This window comes from Bubalus bubalis, chromosome 2 (assembly GCF_019923935.1).
Source record: "Bubalus bubalis isolate 160015118507 breed Murrah chromosome 2, NDDB_SH_1, whole genome shotgun sequence".
Classification (NCBI taxonomy): Eukaryota; Metazoa; Chordata; class Mammalia; order Artiodactyla; family Bovidae; genus Bubalus; species Bubalus bubalis.
In genome coordinates, this window is record NC_059158.1 from 34,781,782 (window position 1) to 34,804,455 (window position 22,674).

Below are 22,674 nucleotides of genomic sequence, written 5' to 3' on the forward strand. Positions count from 1 at the left end.
GGCTAAGAAAGTTCACACAGCATTCTTATTTTTTTCAGAACTCACAATACGTTATACGCACCAGAAATGCTAGCCAAAATGGCAGAACCTTTCACAAGGGCTCTGGATATGCTTGAAGTGGAAAAATCTGCTATTTTAGGTAAGAAACCGAATCTTTTTTTTTTTTCTTGAAGTTCAGCTTATCCCTAATGCAGCTTCATTGTGCCTTGTGTCCGTTTCTCCTCACCTGGCAGTACCTTGACCACTAGTTTGTTCAGAAATGCACATCTGGAATTCCTCCAGGCTCTCTGGAAACAAACGCATTCACTTCATTATCTTAACATGCAGAGAAGGTCTCCAGAAGCATACACACCCCACATTTACCCCTCCTCCGCTTTAGCTACCAGCTGGTGGTACATGTTAGAGCGTTTAGATTGTAAATAAACCATGGTTTTTTTGACCTGAAGGATATTAGCTTACTTTCCTGTCTTTTGTATGGAGGGCAGGGGGAAGGGGAAAAGTAATCAAACAATTAAGCTTAAATAGCTTCAATCAGTAAAATATTATATTTATTATTAAAATTTTAAAGGAATCGTTTCTAAGTCAAGTTTCGCCTTTATCAGAATGTTGCTTTAACTCGTATTTCCCATTAGGAAATGACTTTACAATCATAATCGTGATACGTGCTGTGTAGGAAAGTGACTGGGAGAGAGGGTTTATTGGAAGACCCAACCCAGTCATGGAGAGGAGTCACAAGGTTGTCTCTGAGTGGAGACTTAGGATGCACAGGAACCAACCAGACTGGGGGGGCAAAAGGAGATGCTGAGCATTCTAAGCAGACAATAATGGCAGATCCTGATCCCCAGGCATTAGGCAGAGAGCTCCATACATCCAGGGAAGAGGAGGCGACTCGTGTGGCTGGAGCACAGAGCAGGGTGATCGGTTAGAAGTTGGAACTGGAGACAATAGACTTGTCTAAACTGTGTGCTGATCTCTGAAAGTTCAGGCTGGCTCTCCATCACAGCCCCCCTAGTGTTTCTTGCCCCGGCTGTCACCTCTGCCTGGGCCTGGCCATGATTAAGCAATCTAATGCGCGTGCCTCAGCCATGACTTAATGACAAGAAGACTGTCGGTTTCCCTTTCCAGGGCCCATCTGTCTTGACCTAAATGATCCTGGGCCATTTCCTTTGGCCCCACTACTTAAGCTCCCTGTTTCAGACACCGGTGAAGATAGAACATCCAAGAAATGTCTTACTATTAGTACAAAAGTAGGTTTTGCTTCACCGCCTATTCCTCTTCCATCCGACTTCCGTTATTCAAAGTAAGCCAGAAACTTGTGCTGTAGAAATGTATGACTGACCAAAACATAGTAGAATGGGTAAACAATTCCCTCTGGCAGCTGCCAGCCAGAAGCAAGGCTGGAAACAAAATTGCCTCTGATTAGAAGTACAGATCTTCTACGGCAGCTCTTTGAGATAAATGGGCTTCATTTTGATCTGCTATACATCTCGGCCCTTTGCATAAATTTTTGCTTGAAAAAGAGATTCTGTGACTTAAAAGAGAAGGGGTACATTCCAGGTGCTTTATGGAGAGATCATCTGAGGCTGTCATTGTGTACTTCGGTACAAGTTCCATCTGGAGCAACCCAGGCGAAAGTTGGAGTTCTCAGACCTGGACATTTAAATGGCTTTCACCTTTGCCTGCAAAGGCAATGTAACAGTCCCTTCAGGGAAGCTGTTAGCGTCTCCTGCTGGTAGAAGACTTGGTTAGCTGCTTTGCATTTATAGCACCCCATCCCACCCCCCACTCCCCAAACCACCTCTGCCTGCGGAGGGCGCTGGTAGACTGAGAGCCCTCGGCCATGCAGCAGCGGGTTCCTGACCCATCTTTGTCTGTAGGATTACCTCAGCCTCTCCTGGAACTGAATGACTCTCCTGTCTACAAAACGGTCTTGGAAAGAATGCAGCGTTTCTTCTGCACCCTCTATGAAAACTGGTAAGGAACCCATGCTGCCTTTTCGTGTTCTTCTCCTAGACACGCCCTGTGTAGGAATGGCCTTGGGTTTTACATCTGATCCAGCGTTCTAGTGTACAGGTAATATGAAGACAGAATTTGACTGATGATTCTAGTGTCAAATCAAAATGAACAGGCTGATTTCCTTTTTCTTTTTTTTTAATTGTCACATGTGCCTTTAATCCTAGCCATGACTTGATATGTTAATGCCCACCTGGTCTATTTCCAGTGCATATGATGATGAGATCAGAGTAGAAGATGGGGATGCATGTTCTCAGAGCCCTCTCTACTCATAGCCCACTTTCCGTGGGACGCTAGAGGTGGCGGCCATGTTTGGTGGCCAGGGTCCTGGTTGTGGCGTCAGGGGTGGGGGGTAACTGGCTCTGCTGTCAACAAGTTTCCTTAAAAGTGGTGGGGGCTGGTATTTTCACTTCTGATAGAAGATGAAGTCCACATCTTCAAAGGATGGTGATTAAACTGAAGTTCTCTTAAGAACGAAATACAACCAATTGCTTTTCTAGCTGAGAAGTCTTCTCATAGACAGGAGATTCCCAGGGGAGTCAGGGATGATGGTGACAGATCATGGACTTGATTTTGCCCGTGATCTTCCCTTGCAGTTTCCATATCCTCGGGAAGGCAGGCCCTTCCATGCAGCAGGACTTCTACACTGTGGAGCACCTGGCCACCCAGCTCCTCAGCTCCGCCTTCGTCAACTTGAACAATATTCCTGACTACCGACTCAGACCCATGCTTCATATCCTTTCGAAAGTCCCTGGAAAACCCCCAAAGGGCCAGAAGGTTAAGACAGGAACTGTTCACAGGCACTAGAGGAGGCAGAGCTGAGCTGCGTGAAACGGATGGAATCATTCCTATTCAGTATACAGTAACCACATTAAAAAGACAAGAAGATTGAAGTAAACAGCAGGGAAAACTTGAAAGCAGTTCAGGGGGTCTTGAAACAAGCTCTTTCTCCTTAGAGATATCTTTACCCTCCCACTGCTTGTAAAGATGGAAGATGAAGCTCTTATCCCTTTTCTGTACTTTGTCGGGTGCCTCTCTTTGAAGACACACTCTCATACTGCATTCTCATTCGGATTCTCTGTTTTCATTTGTTTGTTTTGGGGAGTGTCTTTCTTCCCTGAAGTTACAATATAAGGAGAGTGGTGAAGGAGAGCTTATTGTAGTTCCAGCCTCACAGGGGAGCTGTGCTTTAGAACAACAGGGTATGCGCTCGTATGCTAAGGCTCCTTAACCTGCCTCGGCATGGGTCTTTGTGAAGCCTCTGGTGCTCTTCTGTCCCCCGGAGCACTATGAAGCCCTGGTGTCTCCCATCCTTGGACCTCTTTTCACCTACCTCCACGTGGTAAGAGATCAGTCAGGAAAGGGTAGCACAGAGACCTCTTAGAGTGGGTGGCCTCTTGTGAGTCTCAAAAGCTAAGAGCTCCCAGAAGTGTTATCCCTGCCAGGACAGCTGCACATCCGCCCCACCCTGCCCCCCACCCCAACCCTGCACTGCATAGAGCAGCTCACCCAAGAACTAAACTGGTTCCATTGCCCACCGAGCACATGCAGACTCAGGTTCTGCTCCTGTCCTCCTGTTAACTGAGGAGAGGTGGTCAGCAGAGTGCTGCTCCGGAGTTCTGTTTCCCCAACTCGAATTAAGCAAGGAGACCAGCTGGGCAGAGAATTTGGTGTGTCCAGAAGAGACTCAGGAATTGTAAAATGCTCTTGATCCTTGCCAAGCAAAGAAATGTTTGATATGCTGCCCTTCACTCGGGTTTGGGAGAGGATGTTGTTCCATTGCTGAGTCATGTCTAACACTCTTCAACCCCATGGACTGTAACCCGCCAGGCTCCTCTGTCCGTGGGATTTTCCAGGCAAGAACACTGGAGTGGGCTGTCATTTCCTTCTTCAGGGGATCTTCCCAGACCAGGGATCAAATCCGTGTTTCCTGCATTGTCAGGTGGATTCTTTACCACTGAGCCACCTTGGGAGAGGTTACAGAAACCATATCTGGTTTTTTAACTTTGTGGGATTTCCTAAGGCTCTGCAATTGTTACCTGGACTCATCCTCAGCTAATTCTAACCACTAAGTGGCCCTTAGATATTATCTTTTCCAGCCTTGCCCCCAGTGTAGTGCTTATTTCTGTTTTGTTTTCCCAGAGGCTTTCCCAAAAATGGCAAGTCATCAACCAGAGGAGCCTGCTTTGGTAAGGGAGTATCTCTTCTTGATGGATGAGCTGGCAGCCAGGTTTGGGGTGAGAGAAGACAGCCATAGGGTAGGAAGGATTCTGCCATCCCAGGTCTAGAAGAGTACTGGGTTATAGTCATGCTCAGCCTAAATGGTAGAAGGAAGGATTCTACCATCCCAGGGCTAAAATAGTGGGTTATAGTTATGCTCAGCCGAAACAGTAGATGGCCTTTCTGTGACAGGCAGACTCGGCTCAAGCTTTTGTTGGGGGTACCTTCAGCTGCCTTAGGTGAATGCTGAGACATTCCTACCACTTAGGATTTTGATCGAGTCCCCTCGAGCCAACTGGATAGTCACAAGCATTATAATCATGCCCCTCAGTGATCACTGCTGCTGCATACAGGCTTTCTGCAGCTGTGGAGAGCAGGGGTCACCCTTGGTTACGGTGCCTGGGCTTCTCATTGCAGTGGCTTCTCTTGTGGAGCGTGGGCTCTAGGGTGTGTAGGCTCAGTAGTTGTGACACATGGGCTTAGTTGCCCTGTGGCATGTGGGCTCTTCCTAGACCAGGGAGCGAACCTGTGTCCCCTGGGTTGGCAGATGGATTCTTAACCACTGGAAGTCCACTGCTGCCCATTCCTAACGTCCGAGTGGAATGTCGACCAGGGAAGTCAGGAGAAGGAAGTGGGCACAGAGGGCCTGGCTAGGGTCACTGCTTCTTTTGCATTCCCTTGAGCCTTGGTCCCTGATTTTGTGCAGTGGAGAAGATGAGACGACAGATGAAAACCCAGAGTCTCAAGAGATGCTGGAGGAACAACTGGTGAGGATGTTAACCCGAGAAGTCATGGACCTGATCAGTAAGTGGCGTGGGAACCAGGGGTCGAAGACGGGCCTTTTTCTGGAAAAACAGCTGGTCACTCACCTACATGTTTGCAGCAACACGAACAGACTGATAAGAAATAATGAACTAAATAGAGACTAGGTAGCCCTTAAGTCAACTTAAAGACACATTGTGAATTGTGAACTGAATCGTAGTTGTTCATACTAAGGCCAGTACATGAAGAAGTGGTTCAAATAGCAGGAGGAATTTGGATTAATGGTAGGAGTAACTTCCTAGCTTTGTCAAACGGGGAAACTTTTAATTCTTGGACATGCAGGTGGTTATATTTCCTTTTTATTTTTTGGTTAGTTCATTTGTTTGACATCCATAGTACACCAGTTATACCTATGAGACCTCCACTCCCAGTCAGTTACTCTTAGGTCATTCTGTAATTTCCCTCCAGTTGATTGAACTTGAAGAGGGACCAGAACACAGTCTGGTCAGATGCTTCGGTTTCTATTGGTGAAGCCGACTTTGTGCCTGGACGGTCCTCTACCTTCCCCCGTCCTCGCCTGCCCAGAGACAGTTTGGGATCCACTGGCCTGAGATGGCTGTTGTCTGGTGATGATCAGCCCAGTAACGCTGCTTTCTTGCTTTAGCTGTGTGCTGTGTTTCAAAGAAAGGTGCTGACCACACTGCTGCTCCCCCTGCAGATGGAGATGGTAAGTGAGGCTGTTGCAGCCCTTGGAGGTCAGCCTTTAAGCTCCTTCTCCTCAATACTGTTACTTCTGTAACCAGGTCAGTTCCCGTAGAAAACATGTCCCTAGCAGGCTGGTGTGGAGGAGACTTTGTACATATACATGTAGCTTTCCCCCGTACTGGCCCCCTTGCTGTATTCTCCCAGCACCATCCCCCCACAGAGACTCTGCACTTGTGATCCCTCTATCCAGATTCTGGATCAATCCATCCAGAATGATTGTTCTCCTAACTATATGCTGGACCATCCCAGTATATTGTTGCTTTTATTCAGGTCTCTGCTCAGATGTCACCTCTGAGGGGTGTCTTTTATGACTATCTTATCAAAAACAGCAACGCCAGCCTCTGGTCTCCTCCTCTGCTCTGTCTTACCAGCACTGATCACTACCTGACATCATGTTTTACTTATATTTTATCAATTACCTCTCTCCCTCACTAGAACTTAACTCTCAACAAGGAAGGGACTTTGTCCTGTTATATCCCCAGTAAGTAGGGATTTTGTCCTATTGCTGTTATATTCCCCAGTACGTAAATCAGTGTCTGCTGCAGTGGGTGCTCAAATATTGGTTCAATGATAAAAGAGCCTCAGCATTTGTGGCTTTTTAAGTAACTGTCCAGAAAAAATTGTTTTGCAAGTGTACAGTTAGGTGTATCCCTAGATCTGCCATGGGCCAGGCTTCTACACCCTCTCGTGAGCCTAAGGGGATGTCCCAGTACCTAGAACCACCAGTCAGCCCAGGATCCTCACTCTGCTTTACTCCAGGCTTCTGTCAGAAAGGACAGCCTCTGTTCTGAAAGGATGAACCTTAACATTCTGCTCTCTGCTTACAGATGAAGAGATGATGGCCACAGAGGTAGCCCCTTCGGCCATGGCGGAGCTTACGGACCTGGGGAAATGCCTGATGAAGCATGAGGTGGGTGGAGGGGCAGTTGAGGTTCTCTCCTTGCCCTGCTGGGGAGCCTGCATCCACTTTACTCACTTTCTGGTACCACCAGGAGGGTATCTTGGTAATATTTCTTCATATGGGAAAGGCACAAGGCCCCGGTGTTACGATGCTGGCGTGGGTCAAGGCTCAGATAAACACCCAGGCACAGCGCCACCAGGCCTCGGTGTTCAGCTTCCCCGAGCCTGGGTTCTGTCTCCTTCCTGTACAGGTTTTCTTTTCTATACTGATTGGTTCCTGTTTTTGATGGCCTGATAGACATAGCAGAAATAAACACATCTCTTCAGTAGCTGCTTTTGTCATTTTCCTGCTTACCTAGTGAAACGCTAACCCCTGATGCATAATAGAGAACACTGTGCTTGAGTTCTCATTGTATTCCTTCATCCTTTTCTCTTAGGATGTTTGTACAGCGCTGTTAATTACAGCCTTCAACTCCCTGGCCTGGAAGGACACTCTGTCCTGCCAGAGGACGACCACACAGCTCTGCTGGCCTCTCCTCAAACAAGTACGGTTCCTCATCCCTCCTTCTCACCCCTTATGAAACGCTGGGGTCATGGGGATTGAATCAGTTGGGCGAACTGGGGTGCTGGGGCCTTCAGAGAGTCCCCCTTCACCCTGAGCACAGCTGTCTCCCCAGGTGCTGTCAGGGACACTGCTCGCAGATGCTGTTACATGGCTGTTCACCAGCGTGCTGAAGGGCTTACAGACACATGGGCAGCACGACGGCTGCATGGCTTCCCTGGTCCACCTGGCCTTCCAGATATATGAGGCGCTGGTGAGTGGAGAAAGCCTTCAGGCAGGATGGCTGCAGCTTGATTCCTCACAGGCCGCTTCCAGTCACTTGGGCCTTAATAAACTCAACGCAGGCAGTTGTCAAGTTGCTAGTGCTGCCCCTGAGACGTGGGTGTGGCAGGGCCCAGACCCATGCCATTGAGTGGGTTTATCCCTACTTCTCAGCGGCCCAGGTACCTGGAGATAAGAGCTGTGATGGAGCAGATTCCAGAAATTCAGAAGGACTGTCTGGACCAGTTTGACTGCAAGTTGTTGAACCCCTCTCTGCAGAAAGTGGCTGACAAGCGCCGGAAGGACCAGTTCAAGCGCCTCATTGCTGGGTGCATTGGGGTAGGTCTCACATTTTCCTTAGTGCTCCCAACCACCTTTGCAGTCGCCTCAGAAACCAGCTGTGGTCCTGCCCATTATGGTAAGATAATCCCTAAAGTAACCTACTACTCGAGCCCCAACATTGGTTCTTTCTCTTTTGTCTTCCACAGAAACCCCTGGGCGAGCAATTCCGGAAAGAAGTTCACATTAAGAATCTTCCCTCACTTTTCAAAAAACCAAAGCCAATGCCGGAGACAGATGCGCTGGACGAGGAGGGCGGCCTGGCCACCATCTTTGAACCCTAAATCAAGCTGTCGCGCATCCTTCCTCAACCTTTATTGTCATCTCTTCTTCCCCTGTGTAGCTGATCTCTAGGCCCCTCTCCACTGCCACCTCACTTTCCACCGTCGTCAGCCTGGAAAGAGATCCAGGGCTGGAGCTGGAGAGAGTGGGCCCTGTTTAGGGCCGGAAGTCATTGTGCTCAAGTATCAAGAGAGGGAGTCAGGGCTTACACCATTCTGTCTAGATTTCCCAGGTATCTCCCATCCTCTTTGGAGTTTTGCCTTTTCCCAGAGAGAAAAGCTAGAGCAGAGCGGCCCTTCTCCCCAAGCCCTCCCGCGCCCAGGCAGCCATACACCTGTGCAGAGTGGTAACTAGGGGCGCTGCACCCAATGCTGCGGCCAGCCAGGCTTGCAGCAAGGGCTCAGCCCCGAACTACTTGTGCCAGAGATTTTCCTGGGTTGTTGCGAATTCCACTGAGCCCCCTTGCTGCTGGGCTGACAAGAACCTTCCCCATTCTCCAGGGGCGTATCTGGGTCAGGTGCTGAACTGAATTTGGCCAGTTCCCACTTTGTTTTGAGCAAGAATCTGGTCGCCTGAGGGGATCCGTGGCCTGAGCCACTGCTAAGCTCTGGGGACAGTAGCAAACGTCCGTCCCTTCAGGGGCCAGGGCTGGGCCAGGGCCTGTAGTGCTCTAACATCCCTTAGAGCTCACATGTTTTGTCCCCCCACGAATCCTCAGTGTTGTTTCCCCAGCCCCCAGGGTCCACTCAGACACAAGAGCCACAGTACCCTATCTAGTGTCATGTGATGTCACTGGCATTCAAGGATAAATCCAGACCAACTAGGCTATATCTGTGACAAGCAGCTAGCCACTGGTCTCCTCTCCTAGGACTAGCTGAGTCCAGGTGCCTTCAAAAATCTCATGGTCTTTTTCGGGTCCTGGTCACTTCCCTCATAGGCCATTTCCAGAAGAAAAAAACATGCCTTCCCATCAGAGCCTATATTGTGAGTCTCCAGTCTGTTCTAGACATCACTGGATGGCCCTATAAGCAGAGGGGACAGGGGTGCGGGAATCAAGTTAATCTACACAGTGTTCACGTGCTCCCCACAGGCCTGGCATCAGCCCAATCCACTGACCAGGCTTTTCAGTGAGAGCATGGACTGAAGCTGCAGCTCTTAGCTGGCGTGGCCCCAGGTCAGGCGGGGGCAGGAAGAGGTGAAGCTGGAAAAGACTTGGCGTCCACGTAGCACCCTCTGTGGCACAGGCTGGGTCCGTCCCCTCTTCCTGGGTGGTGCTTTGGGCTTCCTGTCCACTGTGAAGGCCATCTCCGCATGTTTCCCTCCAGATTTACCAGCTGCCTACTCTTCTCTGTGGTGGGGCTGTGGAGGGTATAGTTGTATTTATTGTGTTGTAATATTTTTAACATCCAGTGACTTCATGCTAGAAGTTTTCTATTGTTTATATAACCTTTTTGTAGAAACATTTAACTGAAGCACATCTGCATGTCAGTAAAAATCTCAGTTTCATACAGAAAGGGCCCCATCTGCCTTTTTCAAGCCAGTGACATACTCCAGGGTCACTGTTCCTCACGAGCGTCTTGCCAAGGGGGCTGGACAGGAGGGACTGACTAGGAGACCTCTCCATCAGGCCCGCCCTCTGAACTAAGAATAGCACGCCAGCCGGAGGATTTCTCTCCATGACACGTAGACCAGGTAGTCCTTGCATCCTCAAGTGTCACTGGTGGCCGCTGGACCTAACCCAGAGGGGCTGTCCAAAGAGAACTGTTCTTCCTGCCTGCGTCTCGGCACCATGACTTGACTGCCATGGAACAGCCTCTTCTCTCAGGAACGTCCTCACCTATTCCTATCCAGGAAATAGGTGAGCAGCACGTACTGTTTTTCTGTGGTCTGCTTGTGCCCCCATTTGGCATTCTCCTGGGGCTTCAGAGGTACTTGGCCCTGACCTGCAGTCATGTCTGAGGCCAAAATTCCTAACTGCTAAATAATGCCAAATCTCTTCTGAGGTGGGGCCCCATGTTTCTGGATGGAAACTGAAGAAACGGTCTCCAAGAAAAGGATTTTTGTCTGGATGTGAGTTTATTTACACCAAGGCCTTACAAAGGCATAAAAGTCACATTTTGTGGCACATTTAACAAAATGTATTGACTGAAATAAAGCTGGAATTGTCCCCAGAAAACCCAGGCCCCCTAGTCTCTCTGGGCTCTCAGCAGCAGTCCTGCAGGGGCAGGGCAGAACCTGAAGTCTCCAGCTTGCCTCAGGAATATCCAATCCCAGCCATACCATCCAGCGTGGCCTTAGTCCATCTGAACCGCATCCAGTTCGTCCAGGAACCGCTGACACTTCCCCATCAGCACCTTGATGGCTTCACTCACCAGCACGTCTGGTGGCAACACCCCTGTGGACTCAACAGAAACTGGGGACCAGAGAGAAACGTGCCTTACACACTCTGCTAGATTCCACATCTAACCTCCAGCAAACTGCGGCACCAAAGAACCACCACCGCCCCACCCTCAACTTCAAACTCACAGATATAATGGTCTCGAACACGCGCAAGCCGTACAACCTTCTTTAGCTTCTCATTCCGGAAGACTTCCCTGCTAAAGGTATCTAGCCGGGGATTAGCAACTCTGGCCACCTTTTTACCTAATGAAAACAAACCATATTATAAATACATGAGCCCACAACTTGAATTTCTCTCTGCTACCTTCAAAGGAAATAGGCTTTAGGGCTGGGCTTACATAGCATCCCAAATCCCGTACCTTGGATCTCCTGCACCTCAATAACACCAGGTGAGAAGCAGCGGCTCAGCTCTTCCGCCGCCTCCCCTTCCACAGGCTCCAGCAGGGTGATGTCTGGCAGGAGCCTGTAACTGGCTGTTGCCACAGGTGAAAACTTGGCATGATCTTTGCCTGGAGGAAAGACGGCACTCAGAGCCTGGGAGGAGACCCTTCATATTCCCTAAGCTACTGAGCGAAGGCCCAGCGGCTTTCTGCCTGTTGGGAACATCTCAGCAGAGTTGATCATGGCTCCCAGTGTAGTCAAAAGGTCTCACCAATGCCCTTGACACAGTGCATGAGCAGGTCAATCTCCTGGCCAGGCCGCAGCTGCGCAATGAGGATGTCGTCGTGCACCGGGCGGATGGCGCCCTCCGGGAAGAGGTCAGCCTGGTTCCCCAGAGGCACCCATGTCATGTGCCTGGTGTACACTGCGGGGAGCACATCACACCTGAGCCCTTGAAACGCGCCCACCAGGGAGCAAGCCCCCCTCCCCCCGCAGCCCCCGGTGCGCACCTCTGTGGTTGACATAGAGCTCATTGGGGTCAGAAGAGTCTTTAGCAGCGTGGGGGTTCCGCGTGCACCTGACCTGCAGCCGGAACTGCAGGGTGTCGATCTCTGTGCCGCCTTCGTCTCCTGCACAAAGGGGGAAGGTGGGGCTCTCTCAGCGCTGACGGAGACATCAGCGCCTGGCATATTTCTCTCATTCTCTTGGCAAACACAGGAAGGGCAAGGGTAAGTGTTCTCACAGAGAAGAGCATGGATGCACCCCAAGATTGGTAATGGACACAGGGTCCCAAGGTAGATAATAGAGGATTCAAACACTGGCAGTCTAATTCCAGAATCTCTTTCAGAGGAGCACAGCCCCACTTTTCCCCAAATGTCATTTTCTCAAAACCCTCACCTTGGTTCCGATATTCAAAAAGACGGGGGTCAGCATGAATGGGGATGAGGCCCAGGCGGTGGGCAAGTATCTCATCCTGGACGATGGACGTGTTGTTGTACACCAGTACTTTCTCCACAGCCATGGTCGGCACCTGCCCAAGGAGAGAGACCCTGCAGTCCCCCCATCAACTCCCCCGTCTCCAGATACAGGGAGACAGAGACCTCATCCTAGGATACATGATGAAAAGTTTACAAAGAATGAGCAGGAGGAATGCTCAGCAACACTGCAAGAACACCACTTGAGACAATTCCCCAAGTGAGCCCCCCCCACAACCCCACCTTTGCCACCGTGCCCACCGATACCTCAGCTAACAGAATGCGCCGAAACGCATTGGCAATGGCTGCGTCGATTCCCACCATGTCAAACTCCAATGAGTTTTCATCCATGTGTACCACATCCACACGGAAATTCTAAAGGTACAGGAGAAACACTAAATGAAGCCTGTTTCTGTATACACAATACCTCCCCCGACCTGACATTCCCCTCAAAAACCTCCCTTTGCCCAGATGTCCCTCATTAGACCTTACTTTCTCCCCCAATCCTTCATTTGATTTTGGAAAAGCCTTCATTTTTATCTTCCATTCATTTAAAACCCTCTGCAGGGACTTCCCCGGTGGTCCAGTTGTTAATGCAAAGGGGACACGGGTTCAATCCCTGGTCCAGGAAGATCCCACACACCATGGAGCAACTAAGCCCATGAACCACAACTACTGAGCCGGCACTCGAGAGCCCATGCTCCACAGGAAGAGAGGCCCCTGCAAGAAGAAGCCCTCCCACGGCAGCTAGAGGGCTGCCCCCACTCACTGCAACCAGAGAAAGCCCAGGCACATGAATCAAAGGCCAGGCACAACCAGAAATAACACTTTTTTACAAATTCCTTAAAAAGTAAAAAAATAAAACCTTCTGCAATATGGCTTCCAGCCACATTCACAGAGGCTATGTTACTAAGAACAGGCTCACACACTGCTCACCCAGTTGACACTACTCAATTTTTATCTTACTATACACCTCTGCTACACCTGGCATTGTTGAGAGAAGCCTGTTTCCAAACTCGGCTGCCTTGATTTCAGAGCATCAATCTTCTCCTCCTCATCTGACCAATCCTTCTGAATTCACAGTCTTCTACCTACTATATAAATGTTACTGTTTCCCAAGTTTTTGTCTCTCTCCAGTGTGACCTCATGAGAAGGCAATGGCAAGCCACTCCAGTACTCTTGCCTAGAAAATCCCATGGACAAGGAGGAGCCTAGTAGGCTGCAGTCCATGGGGTCGTAAAGAGTCTGACACGACTGAGCGACTTCACTTTCACTTTCACACATTGGAGAAGGAAATGGCAACCCACTCCAGTGTTCTTGCCTGGAGAATCCCAGGGATGGGGGAGCCTGGTGGGCTGCAGTCTATGGGGTCACACAGACTCGGACATGAGAAGTGACTTAGCAGCAGCAGCAGGGTGACCTCAACGCTGCTCATGGTTTCAGCAATTATCTGTATGAACAACTCTTTATATATAAAATCAGTTTGCTGGACTTCACTCACAGGAAACTGAATGCCTCAATATTCCCCTTCCCTAGACTGATTTCTCATTGCTAAATGACCACCACGCATCAGAGCAGTAATTTTACACTCCCCGCGAACAGCCCATATCCAAGCAACCACCAAATTGACCTTTCCTCTCCCCTGTGCTCTATTTCATCATCACAACCTTCGTTCCTGCCTTCAGCCTCAACCTCCCTATGCAACTGTCACAGATTGTGCACAGCCCACAGGACAAGCCTCAAATCCTGTATCTCTAAACTTGGAGATATGGTCCTACTTGCTTACGAACTCTTCCAGAGCTCCCTAGCACCTCTGGTGCCTAAAATACACTTCAGTCTTGCCTACCACTGAGCTGCTTGGACACTCCTCAGCCTCTGCTCCTTGTTCAAGGCTGAACTTAGATGTCATCTCCTTCAGGAAATCTTCCATACCTCTGCTCCCCATTCCCATTTTGAATTAAGTGTCTGTGTGGGATACCCCCCCCAAAAAAAAATCCCGACCTCCACCCCACCCCCATCATCCTTTCTTGCTTCCAGCTGCCTTTGCTGCATTACACTGGAGTCATTTGTTTATGTTGGCCTCATCATACACAGACATTAGGCAAAAGGCAAAGCCACCTCTCCTTGTTTTGCACTGAATGAGATGATGAAGCATGGAGGAATGGCATCAGAAATAGGAATTAAGCCTTGATTAAACTTTGTGACACCTGTATAGGAAACCCTGACTAGAAACCCAACAGAGCTTGGCCAAGCATGCGCAATAAAGAGGCACAGGCTTCTGTACAACCTTCCACACCTGGTGCTTCACTCCAAGGGAAAATTAAGGGGGGGAAAAGGCTCTTAGTGTGGTGGCTTTAGGAGACAGACGCACAAGAGAAGCTGTTATAAAGTGCAATCAAGATCCTACCCATCCTCCCAATAGTAAATAGACTGTCCCTAATCAAAGAAGTCAAGTGGGCCTTAGGAAGCATTACTATGAACAAGGCTAGTGGAGGTGATGGAACTCTAGCTGAACTATTTAAAATCCTAAAAGACGATGCTGTTCAAGTGCAGCACTCAATATGCCAGCAAATTTGGAAAACTAAGCAGTGACCACGACTGGAAAAGGTCAGTTTTCATTCCAATCCCAAAGAAGAGCAATGCCAAAGAATGTCCAAACTACTGCACAACTGAGCTCGTTTCACATGCTAGCAAGATTATGCTCAAAATTCCCCAAGCTAGGCTTCAACAGTATGTGAACCAAGAACTTCCAGATGTTCAAGCTGGATTTATAAAAGGTAGAGGAACAAGAGATCAAATTGCCAACATCCTCTGGATCATAGAAAAAGCAAGAGAAGTCCAGAAAAACATTTACTTCTGCTTCAATGACTAAACTAAAGCCTTTGACTGTGTGGATCACAACTGTGGAAAATTAGAGAGATGAGAATACCAGACCACATTACCTGCCTCCTGAAAAACCTGTATGCAGATCAGGAAGCAACAGTTAGAACTGGAGATGGAACAATGGACTGGCTCAAAATTGGGGAAGGAGTACATCAAGGCTGTGTATTGTCACCCTGCTTATTTAACTTATATGCAGAGTACTGGCTGAAGCACAAGCTGCAGTCAAGATTGCCAGGAGAAATATCAATAACCTCAGATATGTAGGTGACACCATCCTAACGGCAGAAACTGAAGAGGAACTAAAGAGCCTCTTGATGAAGGTGAAAGAGGAGAGTGAAAAAGCTGGCTTAAAACTCAACATTCAAAAAACTAAGATCATGGCATCTGATCCTATCATTTCATAACAAACAAATGGGGAAAAAATGGAAACAGTGACAGACTTTATTTTCTTGGGCTCCAAAGTCACTGTGGACAGTGACTACAGCCTTGAAAGACACTTGCTCCTTGGAAGAAAAGCTATGACAAAGCTAGACAGCACATTAAAAAGCAGAGACATCACTTTGCTGACAAAGGTCCATATAGTCACAGCTATGGTTTTTCCAGTAGTCATGCATGGATGTGAGAGATGGTTGAGTGCCAAAGAATTGATACCTTTGAATTGTGGTTCTGGAGCAGACTCTTGAGAGTCCCTTAGACAACAAGTAGATTAAACGATCAAACCAGTCAATCCTAAAAGAAATCAACCCTGAATACTCATTGAAGGACTGAGGCTGAAGCTGAAACTCCAATACTTTGGCCACGTAATGCCAAGAGCTGACTCATTGCAAACAAGTGATGCTGGGAAAGACTGAGGGCAAGAGGAGAAGGGGGAGACAGAGGATAGGATGGTTGGATGGTATCACTGACTCAAAGGACATGAGTTTGAGCAAACTCCAGGAGATACTGAACGACAGGGAAGCTTGGCATGCTGTAGTCCCTGGGGTCACAAAGAGTCAGACACAACTGAACAACAACAAAGAAACCCGCACCCATTCAAGGAATTAAAATAAAGGAGGGGGGCTAGAAAGACCCTCGGGTGGGCTCCTCACTGGTGTGGACACCCGTATTCTTCTGTGAGTGCCTACTTTCCCTACTCCTTAATAAATTGCTTCTTTGTTCTCTCAACACCTCAGTTTCTCTGTGTGACTTTTTTTTTGCACTCCCTGTCCAAATTCTTTTGGACAGGTAGAATAAGAACCTGGACCTTTAATTTAGCCTGTCCCACATCACAAGTATGGTAGGAGACAGACGGACTCCCGTTGAGGAATTTACTCTCAGCCTCCTGTTTGCCCTCCAGAAACGGAAGAAACAACAGAAACAGAGTAAACAGTCTTTGTCTCTTGTAAACATCTTGAAGAAATAATTATAGCAAGGACAAAGCAATGCAAAATCCCTCGTCTGAGTAAGGACTAAGGGATCTCCGCTTCCCCCTTTTTAGGATAAGGAAGATACATCACAAGTGCAGAAAGGCTACCTGGGGTCAAAAGTCAGAGGATAATTCCAGGCCATAACGAGTCTTACTCTTCCCAGAAGCCTTCACTTCCAGATTCATCTTGGCTAAGAGATGAGTGTGCACCCCATGGGAGGATCCTGCCCATGTGCCTTTCTACATGTACTTTTCTTTTCAATAAACTTCGTACTTTACTCTGTTACCTTCAGCCTCCTCGCCTGATTTCCTTCTTGACTAGGCAGACAAGGTACTAGAGACTGTAGCCCTAACTGCTGGCTCCTGTGGTCGTGGTTAGGACTACCGGTGGGGGAAACTAAGCCCTCTGCTGCTTGCTGCAAGCTGCCCTTTTCTGCTGCGCCTTGGAAATTACAAGAACAGCTTCTAAGGCACAGGTTGCTCATATCACAAAGTCTGATCCCACAGTTCCAGCTCTACCCACCTTCTCAAAGCGGTCCTGGTCCCAGGCATCATCGTAGCCGGAATAGTTACCGGGAAAGTCAGTGGTATGAACCTAGAGCAAAGAGAGACGAGAATGTCCGCGAAGGGGCAGCGAGGCCAAGCCCGTCCTCACCCTGACCCCAACTCATCCCCGATTCACTCTGCTCCCGAGCTGAAGGCCACAAGACTTACATTGCGAACCCCGAACTCCCCTAGAACCACACGGGTCCTCATTTCCTCCACAGCCTGGGCCGCCGCCATCTTCAACTCCTCCACGTGACCAGAGTACCTAACTGAAGCGTGCGCACTAGTCGTCCGCCTCCGTTTCTGTAGCAACGCACCACCTCCTAGAATCTTAAATATCGCGAGACTGTGCCTTGCCTCCGTCCACGTCCCCAGCTACCGGAAGTCAGTTTGAGCCAAACATCCGGGTTTCTCTTTTTTTGCTTTCCGACCCATCGTACCTTTCTTTCTTGTCCCTAGACCTGTCCCTTTCTCAGGCCCACGTCTCTCCCACTCCTCCTCCGCGCGCGGGAGAAGCGCGGGCTTCAGCGACGGGAGCCCTCGAGGGACATGGCAACTCCGGCCGCGCCGACTGGCGGCGCCCGAAACGGGGCCGGCCCGGAATGGGGAGGGTTCGAAGAAAACATCCAGGTAATGGCCCCACGGCTCCGGCTGCCCGCAGCCCCAGGGCCGGCAGCCGTCCTGAAGTCTTGTGGGGACTCTCCCTCAGAGCCTGGAAGTCTGGTCCATTTGCAACACTTTTTCTCTTTTTTGAGTCTTCGTGCACAAGAAAGGCAGTGGGACTAGTGCTGGCTGATCTTAAAGGTCCGGACTGGTACTCCAGCCAGGGGCCTTAGGTATCTGGGCCCAATTGCTCTTGCTTTCTACAAGTTAAAGAAACTCAGTCGGAGTCAGGCATGGCGGGAGGCGTGAGTGGACTTGGGGGTGGATGGGATTCACTAGCCAAAACCACACTTTGTGCACATAGCCTTGATTTGGGGTTGGGAGAGGTGAAGGAAATGGGCACTTTGCAGCCCTTTGGGGCCTTAGTAGGGAAGGTAGGAAAAAGCCGTGTATAAAAGACAGGGACTAGGCTCCCCAGACTAGAACAGAGAACCAAACAAGCAGGGGTTCTGAGACCAAATGAGGGGAAGAGAGTGGCATCATCTGTGGTGATTTCAAGTCCTGTCCCCTAGCCCCAGACCTTGTGGTGAACAGAGAAGGACTTAACTGCATGAAGCAGAAAGGCCCTGCACTCTGGGATCCGTTGTCTTCACAGGGTGGGGGCTCAGCAGTGATTGACATGGAGAATATGGATGATACCTCGGGCTCCAGCTTCGAGGACATGGGTGAGCTGCATCAGCGCCTGCGTGAGGAAGAAGTGGATGCTGATGCAGCTGCCGCTGAAGAAGAGGATGGGGAGTTCCTGGGGATGAAGGGCTTTAAGGGACAGCTGAGCCGGCAGGTGGCTGATCAGGTAAGCACAACTGGCTCCCTGACAGGTGGAAAAGTATACCCAGGAGACCTCTGGTTCTAGAGTTGGCGAAGTTCACCCCAGGTTGTCCAGTTCAAACCATGTTGAAATCAGATAAAAAATAAGTAACAGAGCATAGAGCCAAGAGTTTGACAGAACCCTTCCACCCCACCCATCTTCCTTGCTATAGATGTGGCAGGCAGGGAAGAGACAAGCCTCCAGAGCCTTCAGCTTGTATGCCAACATCGACATCCTGAGACCCTACTTTGATGTGGAGCCAGCCCAGGTGCGAAGCAGGTGAGGCTCCTCCTCCTGACAGAAACTGCCCTCCTAACATCCAAACTACAACCGGACATCAAACCCTTAGACTCCCCTCGTCATGACCCAGCCACACCATACCTCTTGTCATAGAACAGGGCGTGGTGATAACACACTGCCTTCCTCCTCTTCTCCATCTAATAAACTATTCCTCTTCCCTCAAAGCTTGGCTCAAATGTCACTTCCTTTGCTCCCCATTCCCAGTGTGTCCTGTCCTGGTGCTCCAGTAGGGCTCTGCACTGCTAACAGGAACATTTCAGCAGTGCTGTACTTCCTTATTCCTGGGTCTCTCTTTCCAAAGACTTCCTCAGAAGCAGGCTCTGTTTTGTTTACTTTTTGATTCTCAGGACCAGAACAGCCTCTGAATCTGAATATCAGTACATAGTTGTTGAATAACTTCAAGAACTGGATTTAATCTTGGCTTGGTTCTTTGTTCATCCTTTAATTCAACTAGTGCTTATCAAATACCCACTACCACTTAGCAAGTATTTACTAAGCTTTGGCTGTGCATCAGGCGCTGTAGTAATTGTGTCTGGGAGCCTTAGACGCAAGATGGGATGCCTAACTCAAGGGCAGCCCTCAGGCACTCATTTGCCATGAAGGGACACCCCCAGGAGGGACCCCTGACCCAGGGTTGGCTGGAGGGTTGGACAGGGCAGCTTTCTCAGAAGTAAAATCCAGTCAAGATCTAAGGTATTACTAGTGAATCACTTAAGAAGTGGGGAAGTTTTTGGTACTTCTGTTTGTCTTGCCTGGAATTTTAATACCACTTCAAATATATTTCTCAAGAAAATGCTCAGTGGTATCTGGAGAGATGATAAGTAGGAAGAGGCAGGGGCACCCTGGTTCTCACAAGTGACAACTTTCCTTCTAAACATTTCCCAGGGGTTTATCTTTACATCTCTGCTGAGGTTTGCATGTCTTTTAAAGGGGAACAGGTCACATAGGTAAATGGTCAAGCCCTCCCAGAGGCCCAGGGGGCCCTGTGGATTCTCCATGTTGCTGCTGCATCAGTCGGCACAGTGTCAGGGCTGTTCTTCCTGGAAGCATTTTCAGGGCAGGGTAGTGATTTCCTCGTTCATCTGTCTTTACTACCCTCTTCTTCCTTAGCATCCAGCATGTTCTTTTCAGTTAGCGAGATGAGTAAGAATCAGGCTTTCCAGAACCTCATGGCATAGTGCTGCCTCTGCTCTCATCTGCTCTCCTCTTCCCTCTCCCCTCCCAGGCTCCTGGAATCCATGATCCCTATCAAGATGGTAAGCTTCCCCCAGGTGAGTAGGGGCGCGTAGCATGCCTGAAAGAGCCGGGGGAGGAACTGGGGCAGAGGGTGGGGCCACCAGGCAAAGCCCGAGAAGACATAACAGAAGAGCCATTGTACCCCCCAGCCTGAATGAGTTGGTATATTGACAGAAAATCGCAGGTGAGCTCTACGGACCTCTCATGCTTGTCTTCACGCTGGTGGCCATCCTCCTCCACGGGATGAAGACATCTGACACCATTATCGTAAGCAGGACAGAGGACTTTGTGGGGGGTGACTGAAATGAGTTGAAAGCTGCCCACAGAGACATGGTGGATAGGAGGAGGCCTTGAGGGAGGAGACCCTGGGCGAGACTGAGACCAGAGGCCTCACAGAACTAATTAGAGCCTTCACCCCACAGCGGGAGGGCACCCTGATGGGCACAGCCATTGGCACCTGCTTCGGCTACTGGCTAGGCGTCTCGTCCTTCATTTACTTCCTCGCCTACCTGTGCAATGCGCAGATCACCATGCTCCAGATGCTGGCACTGCTGGTAAGGAGTCCAGCACAGTGGTGGGCAAGTGTGATCTAAAAGAGTAACCAGGCTCTGGTCTGCACCTGTCCTAGGGCCCCAGGGTCTGGAATGGGGTGAGCTGGCCAGTGGACCATTTGTTTTTCAAGGTCCCCACGAGGCCAGCTCAGTCTGAGTGACTTTCCTCTCCACCATCCTCCTTCCTAGGGCTACGGCCTCTTCGGACACTGCATTGTCCTGTTCATCACCTATAACATCCACCTCCATGCCCTCTTCTACCTCTTCTGGCTGCTGGTGGGTGGGTTGTCCACCCTGCGCATGGTAAGCTGGGCAGGAGGTTTCTAGGGGTGGGCTGCCCTACCAGGGAGTTGGGAAAACAGCTCAAAGCTCAAGTCCAATCCCACAAAGAGCTTCTGCTCTGGGTACGAGTGGCTTCCTCACACCACTTGCTTGGAGCAGGCCTCTGAGCTGTATTCCTGTTGCCCAAGGTGGCAGTGTTGGTGTCACGGACCGTGGGCCCCACACAACGGCTGCTCCTCTGTGGCACCCTGGCTACCCTGCACATGCTCTTCCTGCTCTATCTGCATTTTGCCTACCACAAGGTGGTAGAGGGTGAGTGACAGGAGGGCCTGGCTGCGGGGAGGGGAAGGATAGCTGCCTAGGGCAGGGCCCTGCCAACCCTCACTCACTTTGCATCCTCCTCCTTTCAGGGATCCTGGATACGCTGGAGGGCCCCAACATCCCGCCCATACAGAGGGTCCCCAGAGACATCCCCGCTGCACTCCCTGCTGCCAGGCTTCCCACCACCGTGCTCAACGCCACAGCCAGGGCTGTCGCCGTGACCCTGCAGTCACACTGACCCCACCTGAAATCCCCGGCCGGCCCCTTTCCCCCAGCGGTGAAGCGGAGGAAGATTAAAGGACAGTACTGATGACGTGTGTCTCTTTGATGGGGTCTGCAGCTGCCACAGAGCTGTAGCCACTTAAGTATCTCCTCGATGCCTGTCGGGCTTCTGGGGGCACAAGGCCAGGAACTCGTGGCCAGGACTGCAGGGCTCTGCAGCCAGTGCAGAAAGTGGGTCAGCTCCTCGGAGGCCCTCTCACCACCTACCCCTTCCTTCCTCTTTATCTCTCCCAAGTTGTCTTGCTAAATATAGACTTGGTAATTAAAATATTGATTGAAGTCTGGGCCTGCAGCTACCCCTTCCAGTGGTCCTCCCCGCCACCTTCCTTCCTGTGCACTTCCCTGGTGTGTCAGTGGTGGTCATGTCACATGTTCCTCCCTTAAGTATACCCTGTGCAGCAGAATGAAAGTCAGACAGCCCAGGGACTTCCCCTGGCAGACCAGTGGTTAAGACTCTGCACTTCCACTGCAGGGGGCATGGGTTCAGTCCCTGGTCAGGGAACTAAGATCCCACAGGCCACATGGCATAGCCAAAAATATTAATCAAGTGGGACAGTCCAGACTACATCAGCTACACTGAAGACTGCCTGTCCCCGAGGCAGAGGGAATGAGAATCCATGCAGCATCACAGAGGCCTTAGCTCAAGAACCATGAATCTGGTGAAACAGTGCACCCAACTTGACTCTGGGCTCCGTGTTACCCTTGGGATGCCTGTGGAGCAGTGACAATGGACACAACTTTCCAGCTGCAGCCCCATGTCGTGACAAGGTCCTTTGGCACCTGGGTCATTGTGTAAGGATAATCTTCCTGTGGGAGCTCACATCTGAAGTCAGAGTTGGCTTTGCCCTGGTTATACGGGGCCAGAGCAATAAAGCTTTCTTCAGTTCTCGTAGTCTTTCCTCTTAAAAGCAATAACCACCCCAAACACAGCACATCCACCCCCACTAGCCGTTTAATCTGTTCCACCTCAGGGTTACTTAGGGTGGTTAATGGAAGGAACAGGATCATTGGCCTCCCTTCACTACTTTGTATGATTCATTTTTAAAAATTCATTACCCTAGTAAATCTGGGTCAGCATTTCCCCGTTCTAATAAGGGAACTAAGAAACATGCCTAGGGTTTGCCCTATATGACCATACGGGATGCACTGTTACCAGTGGACCAAGTTGTAAGTGCACTGCCTGTGTTAAGCAGTGTGCCCTTACTGCAAGCGCCAGCCACCATCCACGGCCGCAAAGCCATTCCAGGCGGCCATCCTGGCACCCCTTTCCTTTTGGCCACTCCAGTCTCTGCGGGTACTAAGAGCGTCAGAGCACCAGCAGCGCCCTGATCACCTGGGAAAGGAGCCGCACCAGCACCTTACATCTACCCGCGGCTCACCTGCTCCAAGGACCCTTTGAGGGTTCCACTGGGCCTGTCAACTCAGGCCGTCTCAGCCAGGACGGGACCCCGGGGGCCGCAGCTGCGCCGCAGCCATCATGACAAGGGGCACGCGGCTGGAATCCCTGCGCACGCGGCGCTTCTCGTTGCGCGGGCGGG

The 22,674-nt window shown here is 50.1% G+C and overlaps 3 protein-coding genes across 8 annotated transcripts in view; 2 read left to right on the forward strand and 1 right to left on the reverse strand.

Annotated features, from left to right (window-relative positions):
- Positions 1 to 10,280, forward strand: part of XPO5 (exportin 5) — a 45,399-nt gene extending 35,119 nt beyond the window's left edge. Inside the window, exons 21-32 of the mRNA XM_006069277.4 lie at positions 39 to 139; positions 1,878 to 1,974; positions 2,610 to 2,746; positions 3,258 to 3,355; positions 4,156 to 4,202; positions 4,940 to 5,037; positions 5,660 to 5,722; positions 6,588 to 6,670; positions 7,098 to 7,205; positions 7,338 to 7,475; positions 7,658 to 7,822; positions 7,972 to 10,280. Of these exons, the coding sequence (XP_006069339.1) occupies positions 39 to 139; positions 1,878 to 1,974; positions 2,610 to 2,746; positions 3,258 to 3,355; positions 4,156 to 4,202; positions 4,940 to 5,037; positions 5,660 to 5,722; positions 6,588 to 6,670; positions 7,098 to 7,205; positions 7,338 to 7,475; positions 7,658 to 7,822; positions 7,972 to 8,106 (1,270 nt within the window). The 3' untranslated portion in view covers positions 8,107 to 10,280. The remainder of the gene's footprint in view (positions 1 to 38; positions 140 to 1,877; positions 1,975 to 2,609; positions 2,747 to 3,257; positions 3,356 to 4,155; positions 4,203 to 4,939; positions 5,038 to 5,659; positions 5,723 to 6,587; positions 6,671 to 7,097; positions 7,206 to 7,337; positions 7,476 to 7,657; positions 7,823 to 7,971) is intronic.
- Positions 9,065 to 17,019, reverse strand: POLR1C (RNA polymerase I and III subunit C). Of its 3 annotated transcripts, XM_006069280.4 has the most exons (10): positions 16,862 to 17,019; positions 16,671 to 16,742; positions 12,127 to 12,234; positions 11,783 to 11,915; positions 11,395 to 11,514; positions 11,157 to 11,309; positions 10,864 to 11,013; positions 10,631 to 10,747; positions 10,385 to 10,517; positions 9,065 to 9,463 (listed from the first exon to the last, which is right to left on the reverse strand). In XM_006069280.4, exons 1-9 carry the CDS (start codon positions 16,928 to 16,930, stop codon positions 10,399 to 10,401), a joined length of 1,041 nt encoding a protein of 346 aa, XP_006069342.1. In that variant the 5' UTR covers positions 16,931 to 17,019; the 3' UTR covers positions 9,065 to 9,463; positions 10,385 to 10,398. The 3 variants fall into 3 exon arrangements, with proteins under 3 accessions (XP_006069342.1, XP_006069341.1, XP_025125140.1); XM_006069279.3 differs by lacking the exon at positions 9,065 to 9,463 and having other exon boundaries at positions 10,162 to 10,517; XM_025269355.2 differs by lacking the exons at positions 9,065 to 9,463; positions 12,127 to 12,234 and having other exon boundaries at positions 10,162 to 10,517.
- A 69-nt stretch (positions 17,020 to 17,088) lies between these two features.
- On the forward strand, positions 17,089 to 21,415 carry YIPF3 (Yip1 domain family member 3). 4 transcript variants are annotated; one of them, XM_006069276.4, is made up of 9 exons: positions 17,089 to 17,323; positions 17,952 to 18,149; positions 18,337 to 18,443; positions 19,690 to 19,735; positions 19,875 to 19,967; positions 20,123 to 20,254; positions 20,441 to 20,554; positions 20,722 to 20,845; positions 20,944 to 21,415. In XM_006069276.4, the coding sequence occupies exons 1-9, from the start codon at positions 17,243 to 17,245 to the stop codon at positions 21,090 to 21,092; spliced, it is 1,044 nt and encodes a 347-aa protein (XP_006069338.1). In that variant the 5' UTR covers positions 17,089 to 17,242; the 3' UTR covers positions 21,093 to 21,415. The 4 variants fall into 4 exon arrangements, with proteins under 4 accessions (XP_006069338.1, XP_025125117.1, XP_025125126.3 ...); XM_025269332.3 differs by having other exon boundaries at positions 20,693 to 20,845; positions 20,944 to 21,167; XM_025269341.3 differs by lacking the exon at positions 20,722 to 20,845.
- The last annotated feature ends 1,259 nt before the right edge of the window (positions 21,416 to 22,674 follow it).

Coding starts and splice junctions, on each gene's coding strand:
- POLR1C (XM_006069280.4), bottom strand. CDS start 16,930: ATGGCGGCGGCCCAGGCTGTGGAGGAAATGAGGACCCGTGTGGTTCTA. Junction 11,310..11,394: donor GCTCTATGTCAACCACAGAG/GTGCGCACCGGG, acceptor TGCTCCCCGCAG/TGTACACCAGGCACATGACA. Junction 10,748..10,863: donor TGAGGTGCAGGAGATCCAAG/GTACGGGATTTG, acceptor TGTTTTCATTAG/GTAAAAAGGTGGCCAGAGTT.
- YIPF3 (XM_006069276.4), top strand. CDS start 17,243: ATGGCAACTCCGGCCGCGCCGACTGGCGGCGCCCGAAACGGGGCCGGC. Junction 19,968..20,122: donor AGACATCTGACACCATTATC/GTAAGCAGGACA, acceptor TTCACCCCACAG/CGGGAGGGCACCCTGATGGG. Junction 20,555..20,721: donor GGTTGTCCACCCTGCGCATG/GTAAGCTGGGCA, acceptor CTGTTGCCCAAG/GTGGCAGTGTTGGTGTCACG.